Source organism: Mirounga leonina, unplaced genomic scaffold, assembly GCF_011800145.1.
Source record: "Mirounga leonina isolate KUSES-001 unplaced genomic scaffold, KU_Mleo_1.0 Mir_151, whole genome shotgun sequence".
Classification (NCBI taxonomy): domain Eukaryota; kingdom Metazoa; phylum Chordata; class Mammalia; order Carnivora; family Phocidae; genus Mirounga; species Mirounga leonina.
In genome coordinates, this window is record NW_023270377.1 from 70,750,907 (window position 1) to 70,762,940 (window position 12,034).

Consider the following 12,034-nt stretch of genomic DNA (forward strand, 5'->3'; position numbering starts at 1 on the left):
CTCTAAATAGTGTTGTTATACAGAAAAGATATTAATTCCCTACACTGCTCTTATATCAACTCTAAACTTATTTTGGTCCAGATTTGTATCAGAATACTCTCAATATACTTAATTATTTCATCTTTAAATAGGTTTAATAATAGTAACACGAAAGTTTTTTGATAGCAAAGGTCACTTAAAATAAAAAGACATGGTCTCTCCTCTCTGGAGAGCCTCAAAATAAATACCACATTTGCTTAAGATCAAGGTCCTAGGGGCACCTGGGTGGCTCAGTCGTTAAGTGTCTGCCTTTGGCTCAGTTCATGATCCCAGGGTCCTGGGATCGAGCCCCACATCAGGCTCTCTGCTCCGCGGGAAGCCTGTTTCTCCCTCTCCCACTCCCCCTGCTTCTGTTCCCTCTCTCACTGTTTCTCTGTCAAATAAATAAAAATCTTAAAAAAAAGAAAAAAAAAAATCAAGGTCCTAACATAAGAGCAGGGAGGGGGAAAAAATATATATGTATATATATACACACACACACACACACACACACACGCCCTTATCTAGCTCTCCCCACACTGTGGTTTAATATTGATTTTTGCTGCCTCAGGACTAACTCAAGGTCAAGAGAAACACAGTGCTCATTTGCACTGATGGAATAGTGGGGACAAGGCAAATGTACTTTCCCCAAAAACATTTTCAAGCTTTTAATACTGTATTCTCTGACACATTCTACAGCTTTCAGAAAATATGTTTTGCTTAGCTATAAGCATTTCCTAGGTTAAAAAAAAAAGAATTTTGCTATTTTTAGAGTTCACTCAGGGTTCAATAGTTTAATACTATATATATTTCAAATACCCTTATATACATGTAACTTAAATTTCAATACCTGCTAAAATTTTGCCAGTAATTTAAAGTAGATATATGGGACATTTTCTTTTAGGGATAGGAACTGAAGGTATAACAACTTTTCAATACTTCCGAAAAATGTTTGTTTTCTTTTGAATACTAAATTTAACTCAGTGATTATGTTTTCTAAATTCTCAAAGCCAATTTGATAAAAAAGGGGGGGGGAGGTTCAAGATTGTAAAAACAATCTACAAAGGATATATAAAATGCTGAGCTCAATATTTTAGACAAAAATATTTCCTAAATTTCTATAATTGTTAGTTCAAGTACATAGAAATGAATTTTCCTTTGTCTTTGCAACAAAGATTGGTTTTAATTGGAAACAGTAGAGCAAAATTTTTCCATATTGCAGGAGATATTATTACTCAAGTTTCAGGGCAGTCTCCACAGATTAGCTAACTTTAATTTACACAGAAACTTAGCTATGATCTACTTATATAATGAGAATTGGCACAGAGCTCAACATATGAATGGTCAAATTCCAAGTATTTTCCCCAATCATCTTGTGACATAACTTCATCAAGATTTAAAATTCCATCTGCCTTGTTCCCCAACACAACCAGGTTCTAGTTAAGAGAAAAAAGGCACATACCATATAGATGTTTTATGAGAAATGTTCCCATTGCTTTTTCAAGTTGGTTTGCATTAGTGAAAAGCCATAGTGTGGGAATTATTATGAAGAAATGATTCAGAAAAAAACGTAGTTGCTCTTAAGGACCAGAGAGGGGAATAAACCCAAAATCACATGTTCTAAAATGGGAAAAGTTACAAATGCAAACTATGTTCACTGTCTGGCCATTCTGAAAGGCAGGGTGCCCCAAATCATTACTGTACTGTTTGTTATTTCACTGGCACTGGTCAAAGAGGATGGTGGGTCTGTTGTGAAAGACTCCATTACTAAGTAGGGAGTTTTGGCTTGGAGACCCAGGCCACTCATTGGGCGGCTCCAGCCAGACAGACAGCTTAGGACCTAACTTTATGCTGGAAATTACAAAGACATCTAAAGAAGCAAGTAACAAAATCCCTAGGATGAATGTCAGATGAGCCAAAACCGGGGGGGGGGGGGGGGGGGGCGGGAATTTTTTTAAACCGCTTTCAGAAAAATAAAGAGAAGGATATTTTGGCCTTGACCCAGCAGAGGGTGAATGTCCTCCTGGACAGAAATTGTGTGAACTGAAAATTCTCCATAGTAACAATTCTAATTAATTATTCAAAGGTAGGGGCTGGTTTCTTAAGGTTAAAAGCTGACTATGGTCTCTTGTTTCTATCGTTAAAAACTGAAATCTTTTCTTTGTATCAGCTTATGCGGGGATTAATGAGAAGCTTCTGATGGAATCTTAACAGTAACTTTACAATAAAGACTACTTTTAACGTAAGTTTGCGGTTGCAGACTTTTTGGTTTAAGGGATAACAAAATTTGTCTAAGTTCCATATAACTAAAAAGTTTAAGCCCTCTTATTCTATGACGTAAGTACAGAAACAACAGATATTAACATTGTCATAACATTACATATATTATGTAATTATATACACACATGTAATAAAAGGTATTACAAGATCTTTTCAAATGAAGAGTTAACTGTAATTCAGTGATGTTTTAGTAATAAGTGGATTTATACTTTAATAGAAATCAAAACTGAAGTGTTATTCAATACAGTAACTCAGAAAACCAGCCACTTCCAACTCGGGATTATCATAAATTTGCAGAGTAAAATAGCACATTTTGGGGAAATTAATCCATGCTAACAGATTTTTATTGTATAATAATGATAAACAATATGTAATTTTTCTAGAAAAATAGGCCACTAAGTGGTCACCAAAATAACGTTAGAAGAGTTTATCACATGGAATGCAATGAAGAGTCACAAGGACCACATAAGCACCAGAAGTCTATAAACAGGAATGAAATCCAAGCCAAATGAAGTAGCTCTCATCATAATGAAAACTAGCAGTCTGGCACTGAGTGAGGCTACACCTGTTAGGCGGAAAATTTGATACTCAAAAGAGGAGGACCAGTCAGCCAGCAGTTGGTCAAACAAAATGCAATCACGTGTGGGAAAAGGGAAAGGGCTCTCTAGAAACCAAATTCCTGGACACACCTGCTATCCCTCCATGTCTATAACTCTGACTACGTCTGGATCTGAATGATGTTAAAATTATGAACCTTACAAGTCTTCTGAGGAAGGATTTGGTTCATAACCCAAACTCGATTTTTAAAGTCACTTCCCATAAGCAAGCTCAGAAATAGGGGTGCCTGGGTGGCTCAGTCAGTTGGGTGTCTGCCTTCGGCTTAGGTCATGATCCCAGAGTCCTGGGATCGAGTCCTACATTGGGCTCCCCGCTCAGCGGGGAGTCTGCTTCTCCCTCTGCCCCTCACCCCACTCATGCTCTATCTCACTCTCACGGTCTCTCTCTAAAATAAGTAAAATCTTAGAAAAAAAAAAAAACCTTCACAAATACATTTAGTTTCTCATAGCTTCCAGTATTATGTGCGTCCTAACCCAGAACACTCCTCAGACCCATTCCCAACGTAATGGTGCCCACCCAGCCTGGAGTGCACAGGTGTCACGGCCCCCTGGACACCTGCTTGTACATACCGGTTTCTTTCCTGCTTCCCTTTCCTCCCTCACGGCTCTTCTTCAGCACAGCTTTTAACATTTTCCACACGCTTTGCTTCTAAAGAGAAAAGGAGGGGAGGGAAGAGCAATTAGGGGTTGTGAGCTGGAATGGAACTTACATACTGACATAAAAGGTAACTTGGGCTCTAACAGATTGCTTAGCAAAATGTAAAGGTACCCTGAGTCTTACAGTAATTTTCTGTGAAGAAACTAAGATGGGGAACTAAATGTTAAAGACACAAGGAGTGTTTTATAACTTTTAATGAAGTGATCATAAGTTCACTGTATTGTTGTAAGTTACACACACACACACACACACCCAGGGCATTCTCAGCATTCCACATCGAATTAAGGTTACAAGGCTAAATCTGGGCACATTACTGTAAGATGTCTGGCACAGGAATTCAGATCTAACCCCAGCTCATCAAAAGAAAACATGAGGACGGAGAATCAACAAGATAATGGTTAAGAAGAAAGCTACACAGTTAAAGGCATGTTTTGCAGATGCTACTGATGATATAACCGCAAGGAAAACATTTTGGAAGTTTATCAGATTAAAACATACCTTATAAGCATTTGCAAAATAAATACAACAGAAACACATTTTAAAGGTGATGTCAGGAGCCCCAATCAAACAGCATACACGACAGTGCGTTTTTACTACATATGGTTAGGACTTTTGGGGGGGGGGGGGATGGGGAGGAAAGTAGAACAGTCTGTGGCACTACAGCTGAATCCTTAAAATGATAAGCTGCATTTTTTAACAGGGTTGTACTGAGCATGGAAAAACAACACAATGGCCCAGGCCTAAGAGGAAACCTAAAACCATCCCTATAGCAAGAGACAGACAAAAGGACCATTATTTCATCATGGAGTCTCCTGCAGCTCTCTTTTTCCTCCAGTAACTCAGATGAGATGGCTGGACAACTTCCAGCAGTAACAAATCCGAGTGGGTTGTGTTACCCATCACAACCTTGTTAATGCACTAAGGGCAGGAAGGTGGAAGGCAGGCAGGTTGCTCCTGGAAGAAAGAAGAGGGGGAGAGGGGCTAAGAGGGAGAAACTCGTGTGTAGAAGAGGGTCCCACCTGCCTATTGAGCCTGAATGCTTGAAATGGCCTTGGTGTAGCACCCCACACAACTGCTCAACCCCAGAGTGAAGCAGAGCCTCTGTGGGGGCAGAGAGAGAGCAGTCCCTAAGCATGCCATTCAGAGTCACACAACATTAGCACACACAGTGACCTTACCATTTGGTCCAGGCCTGTATTTATTTTTCCAAGTCCTTTGTTTCCCTGATGAAGAAACAGAGACCCTGGAAGGCTGACTGCCCAGGGGTCACACAGCTAATTAATAGCAGGGCCCAAATCCAAATCTGCAAACTCCCAGCAAGGGTCCTCCTCCTCCCACTGCTCTGCCTCTCCTCTCAGAAAATGAAAGCTTTGGGCAACAGCAATCAAACAAATGAACAAACAAAAATCAACAAACCAACCCACCCTAGAGATACCAGGAGGATAGTATCTTTAAGCAGAATTTGGAGAAAGCTATAGTGAAGTTTGATAGGGTTAAATCACCTTATAAACAAGTCTCTACACACAAAAGGGGCATAGCTTACAGCCTAATTCTTCTTTAAAATGCTACTTCAGTGAACCCTGGTGTAAAGATTTGTGTTTCACCTAAAGGGCAAGCACGGAATCTGGGAAGAGGACCACAGTGTGCTTCTACAGGGTAACTACGGAAACACAAATTTCTCTTGATGGTCATGCTTAAAACACTGCAAAATGCGGTGTAAAAAATGGTGGACAAAATTTAATAATAGATGCCTGCTAAGCACAGATATTTTCTTTGCCAAAAATCAACCAACCTTCAGGATTGAACAAAGACTACACACTTTATAAAACATGCCAACAGAGCTTGGCCCCGGTCCCTTGGGGAGTTGTCCAGGAGCCCCACGCTTCTCTGGATCACCAACTAGCTCAGGCCCCACCATGGCGGTGAGGCTGCCCGTGATCCATCACCCTGGTCATCTCCAACCCACAGCAGATCTGCTGTGCCACTGGGAAGACACATCCCACAGGACAAGGACTAAGACACACTGACTCAGGCATCTCATGCCAGACATCTTGGATGCCTACTTTGGGGAGCTCAGCTGTTTTCAGGATTGTCATATCTTCCACATCAGTGGTCTTGAGTCAAGTGAAAGAGGCTATCAGATAGCCACTATAATTTTTCTTTCCAGTTCCTGCTTTCCTCCATAAATAGCAAGTCAAGGGGAAAAGCTTAAATTTATATTCTAAGACCTATTCAAACTGTGACCTGGAGAAACTTCAAATGAGTCTACCCGAGTGCAAAAGTCACTTCAGTTGCCATTTCTTTAAAGTATATACTTTTGAGGAAGAGCGAAAAGACCAGCCTCCAGACCAGCGTCTGAAATTCTCTAAAGGGAGAAAACTTCCTATCATTTTCACTTAAAAGAAAATAAAATATGAGTATAGGACATTAACCTTAGAAGACCAATGACCTGAAGGCACCTAGATTTCCTTATTTTTCTACTGCCATTCAACATCTAAGTTTCCCAGATACCATAAGTTCTTCCTTTTAAAATGCCCAGAAGTTAAAGTACCAAACTTACTTTCACTTTTTGGATTTCTCATTTACCACATAGAGTCTTTGAGGATAGGCACAACTTCTCCATGTTATGTGTTAGAATTCTGCAGTGACTACAGTGATAGATAAAATTTAACAAAGATCACCCTAGGTAAAACAGGGAGGATCTCAAAGCAAGACGAAATCTGTTTTGGCTTGCAATCACAATAGCAGCATCATAACCATGACCACCTTGTCTGAAATCACAGAATAACAATAGTATGAAAATTTTCCTCTTCTGGAGTGCCATACTGCCTATTTATACAATTCCAAGTTGAATCTGTGAGCTGAGGGCAGGGACTATGTTTATTCTTTAATACAAACAGAAGCCAGAACACAGGCTTCGCACCCACTCTGTTCTCAGTATTTGCTGACAGATTTAACTAGGCTGCAATGAACACAGATGAGCAATTTCCTCCAAATCAAGCAATTAGCCAACATTTATAGCAGTTTATAAGTTATAAGGAACATTCCTACATATTTTCATTCACAAGGAATGCCAGAAAACGCAGTTAAATCCATGTGACATCAAGCCATGAGATACTAGTGAGGAAAATGCTGCATTTCATAATACTCTTTCATGTCCACACCTGAATTAACCTTAAAAACTCTCACAATCACAAAATCTTATTATCCAGTTATCCTGAATCTGTGTGCACTCCATTGGAAGGAGCCTCTCCCATTAAACAGTTTATCTGACCTCAGAGCAAAGCTTCTTCTGAAGGTGCCTCCCTTCTTTTGTCAACATCAAGCAAACCAGAACAGCAATATTTACAAGTGAAACACTGAAAAATAAGTTATACATAATTAAGGATCCCCCCTCCCCGAAAAGGGAGACATCAAAAACATACTCAACTTTAAGGGTTTGAAAATTTTTTTCCAACCAAGATTTGACTCATCTGAATAATAGCCATGTCCTCTGTATGGCTACTTTTAGAATTTACTTTCCATTAGCATCCTTTAATGTTGTTAAAAGAAAGGAAATGTGTGGCGGCAGTGGGGGGTCTGAAGCACCTTTCAAGATAAATAATATATAGAATAGAGCAAGTCAAGAAAACAAAACAGAATAGAGACCACAAAAGGAAACAAAGAGGCCTGCTAGATGGGGCACTGGCTGTTGGCTGGAAATTCACGGAAAACTGTGTTATAGAAGCTTCCTGAAAGCAAGAGCCATATCTCAACATTCTTTTAGAGCTCCCATGAGGCTGGGGAAAAACAACCCTTGATGAATACTTGAAATTCCAGTAGGTCTCTCTCCCCTCCCCCACTCCGTATAGTTGAAAAAGCCCAGGAATCAAGAGACCTAATCCCAGCCCTGGTCCTTGTGTTGTGACTGGGAACAAGTCACTGAACTTCTCTAAGGATTCAGAGGATTCGTCCAGAAAAGCTGGGGGAGACCAGAGTGGCTACTGACCAAGCAATCAGAAAGCAACTGTATGATGTTATTACCCCATTTCCACTGCTAGTATGGCATCAGTGGGCTATAAATTATTCCCCAGGACACAAAGGCTCAACCATTCACTTCTTTATTCAAAGCCATTCCACAAACCGTACCTCTAATTCTACTGCTCTTTATACTTAGGCTTGTCGTAGGCAAAAAGACTTCCGATTTGAGTAGGACTTACTAAAAAGCATAGTAAATTTACAGCCTCAAGTAACCTGAATTTAAAAGATTTCTGGGCATGAAGTCTCAACTCAAATGTTTTCTGATGCACAAATTAAGTGGAAACTATTAGACTGAAATCACTTTCAGCCACATTTTAAATATTTTATAGGAGGATATAGAAGTTGCTTTGGGAAAAGTTTCTAAAAAAAAAAAACAAAAACCCTGACTCTCCTGGGGCACCTGGCTGGCTCAGTAGGTAGAGCATGTGACGCTCGATCTTGGGGTTGTGAGTTTGAGCCACACGTTGGGTATAGAGATTACTTAAAAAAATTTTTTTTTTTTTTAAGATTTTTTATTTATTTATTTAAGACAGAGAATGAGAGAGCGCACATGAGAGGGGGGAGGGTCAGAGGGAGCAGCAGACTCCCTGCTGAGCAGGGAGCCCGATGCGGGACTCAATCCAGGGACTCCAGGATCATGACCTGAGCCGAAGGCAGTCGCTTAACCAACTGAGCCACCCAGGCGCCCCTACTTAAAAAAATTTTAAATCCTGACTCTCCCAAGCTGGTATTTCAAGTTACTAGAAAATTACTAATATGCAAGTTTGTTCAAAGAAGTTTTCATTTTGTGAACTACTTGACAAAAAGGAAATTTCACTTTAGGAGGAAAATATGAACAAGCTACTTCCTTCTGGCTCCAAGAGCCATTTTTTTTTATATTGTGAAGAGATCTGTTGAGCCCAACTTTTAAACACTACTTCCTCCATAAAGCCCTCCCAGGCTATGGCAGTCAACTCTACAAATCCCTCCCGGTACCTAGCAATGTACCTTATACACAAAAAACACTAAGGACATTTTTTAAATGAATGAATAGTAGGTTGTTATGAAAGGGAACTCAATGGCAATCCTCTCACACAAGGGGTTTGGACCAGTAATTTAAGAATTGTTCTGGTACCAACCACTAGTTTCCAAATTTATGGTCAAAGTTATCTGGCCTATACACAATCAACAACTCATTTCCACAGCAGGATCTGTTCTCTTATCCAGTCTTCAGAAGCCTGCAGGGAGGTTTTATTTTGGTATTTCAAATACACATACAGAAGGGATAAGTACAATGACAGAAAAGCCAAAACCTGAAATCAATACATTCTCCTTCAAACCAGGAAGGGCTCAGATAAGGAGAAAACCAAGGGCAGCATTCCTGGCAATAAGCCTTATGAGTCCCAGGCCAATGGCTGTTTACAAGACTGAGCACCAGTCTTGCAGAAAGCCCCTGGTCGCCAGAAGCTGTCTTCGGGTTGGATGCTTCTCAACCAAGCACCTACCTCCCTACCCCAATGGCAAGATGCTCCAAACGAGAAGACAAAATAACTGTGATATTATTACCACCACCACCACCATCCAGACATTCATAGATGTTTAGATCTGAGAAAGCAAAGGCATTTGCAAGTCCACTTCAAAAGCCACCTCGGGACACCTGGGTAGCTCAGTTGATTAAGTGATCGACTCTTGGTTTCAGCTCAGGTCAAGATCTCATGGGTCCTGGGATTGCCCCAAGTTAATGAGCTCCACGCTCAGCGAGGAGTTGGCTTGAAAGAGTCTCTCCTTCTACCCCTCCCCCCACTTGCTCAAGCTCTCTCTCTAGTAAATAAACCTTTAAAAAAAAAAAAAAGCCACCTCAAAACTGCTCAAGGCCTTCTTACCCACCTGCTTCCTCCACTAGGCTGTGAGCCACTGATGGTCAGAACTTGCCCCACTCCCCACCCCAGCAGAGTATTTGTTTTGTTGCTTCAATACCAATAGATATATTGGGGAGGAACATAATTTTAATCCATCTATAATTCCCAAAGGGAATGGCTGTATCTCAAAATAGACTGCCATCCTTTAATAAATTTAAACAAATATAACAGCCTCATTTAAAATGCAAGGCCCTGAGCACTGAAGGAACTTATCCTGACTCTCCTGGGTCAGCAAGATGCAGAGAGAAACAGGGTTACAACCTGGTTTTCCAAATTAAGGAAGCAGCACTGGGCTAGAGTTTGCAGTTTTTCATTCTGCACAAATTCCTAAGTGTCTGTACCAAGCAAAGAGGGACACAAAGTCAAGAATAATATGACAGAGGGGGAAGAAAACAAAGTAAAAAAACATAGGCAGGAAGCTAGAAGTTCATGCCTCCATTTTCTCTCTAAAGTAAAAATAAGGTATGAGAGGAGCAGTAAAGGTTGAAAACAGCCTTTGCAGAAGAGACGAAGGCAAGCACAAGATTACAAGGACAGCTGAACAGCTCTGACTACCCAATCCAGGTTGCAGACCAAGCAAGCCATGGCACCCAATAATGAATCTATGCAGCTGCATCCTCTGATGCTCAGCCCCAAGAACCCCCCAGAAGAGGAGAGGACTGATCAGTGACTGGGAGTCTGCATCACAAGTGCAACAAGACTGAGAAGGGGGCCCGTGTGACATGCTGGGAGGGGTGCTCCAGGGAGTCAGGACTGGACAGGAAGGGAGTGAGGCCCTGAGAGGTCTGATGGCCAGAGAAGACAGGGATGGGGTCTCAAGGAAATCCAAGAACAAACACAGACTAAGTGAATGAGGGAGTTGAGAAAGAGTCCAGTCCTTTTAAATGAATTTTTAAATTTTGGATATGGAACAATTCCAGACAATGATGAAGTCCACATGACAGCCAAAAGCATGGTTTGGTAAAGTGGAAGGCCTTCAAATGAGGGTTGCTGGAAGCAACTTGATTCCTGGTATGGGGAAGGGCCATTCAGATGCTGACTGCAGTAATAGAGGTAGCATTTGGGGTATCAGCCATCATCCTAATAGCTAGTATTAAGTGTTGACTACAGGTCAGGTAAGGAGTTTTATATACATATATCTTTTTATCCAAAAAAAACCCAAATAACTAAACCAAAACAAAACTCTATATGTACGGATCCTTTTTTTTTTTTTTTTTTTTTTTTATAACCAAGGAAGCAGAGAAGCTTAGAGAGATTAACAACTTCTGCAAAGTTACACAATATGTAAAGATGGACCTGGAACTTGAAAGCTCAGGCACCAAGTGGCTGCTTCCAAAGTCTTGAATGAACTCAGGGACAAGGGGGTAGGGAGGTGACCAGGAGAGTGCATAATACAAGCCTCAAAGACAAGGTGGCTTTTGCAGAAGGGCGAAAGTGTAGTTGTCTTCCATCCAGCCAAGGCTGGGAGAAAGCCAAGATCAACTCTGAGCCCCAGTGGCCACGAGGTCAAAAGCCCATGGAGGACCACCTAGGGTTTGAATACGAAGCTGAGTCTTTGAACGTGCTCCCACCCTCTCACACAGCCCCGCAGAGGATGTGTCTCAGGTCACAGGATGCTCCCCTGTAAGGTTTACAGCAGCGGGAGACCCAAGCCCCGATCCTCCCCGTGGCAGTTATCCCCACAACAGCCACACAGATGACATTTCCTCCTTTCCCCTTCTTCCTTTCTGTGAAGCTTTCCACTTGTACCATACAACAGAGCGATGAACTCCCAGCTTACACACACCAACTTCTTGATATCTAGCAACTACAACTCCCTGAAGCAAGCTAGAAGGCATTCCATAAACAAAACAGCTTTGGGCAAGTTGTTCCCCCTTTCATGGGCTCATCTAACAGGGACACTGCTCCCTCTCTTGCTTGACTGGACAATCAGGCCTCTTCCACCTGCAGGAGCTAGAATTTTACGGGCAAACTTTATTTCTGGTTCCTAAGACCACTGTCATCACAGGAGCTGATAAGCCATCTCCCCAGATGAAAAAAGAGCCCCTGGCCGGAGTCTCGGGCATGGGTGATAAGCCTTTACCGGAAAAGGAGAAGAGACCTTGAAGACATGTCAGAAAGTCCATTTTTCAGAAACTGTTAAAAGGCACTCAATCAATCAGTGCCAACTGAATGGAGTCTGGTATTACAAATCTAAAGAAATTAAATTTTTTAAATTGCACGGCATCTGGCCTCAAAGTAAAAAAAGGTCAGACAACTTCAAAGATGCCCCGTGAAAGGCAGCTATTCATTACACAAAGATCTCTTGCTTCTGTAGCTGACAGATGGATCTTTCACTTAAACCCATGGAACAGAAGACATCAAAATCCCTCCTCCACTTCTGTCAGTGACTTGCTAGGATGCTCTGAACAAGGTGATAACCCCCCGCCCCCCAGCTCCTGATTTCTTTAGGATGAGAGTCCCCAATACCTAGTGTCGTTTCTCACAACTCCCCCAGGTGACTGAAATGTGCACCCAGCAACACCCATTTCACACTAACTCTA

General features: G+C 41.5%; 1 protein-coding gene across 5 annotated transcripts in view; it reads right to left on the reverse strand.

The window, feature by feature from the left end:
* The window catches only part of TANC1 (tetratricopeptide repeat, ankyrin repeat and coiled-coil containing 1), a 230,247-nt gene that overhangs the window by 148,244 nt on the left and 69,969 nt on the right, over nt 1–12,034 (reverse strand). For all 5 annotated transcript variants that reach the window (XM_035007968.1, XM_035007970.1, XM_035007971.1 and 2 more), the window contains one exon: nt 3,486–3,564. In XM_035007968.1, the coding sequence (XP_034863859.1) occupies nt 3,486–3,546 (61 nt within the window). In that variant the 5' untranslated portion in view covers nt 3,547–3,564. The remainder of the gene's footprint in view (nt 1–3,485; nt 3,565–12,034) is intronic.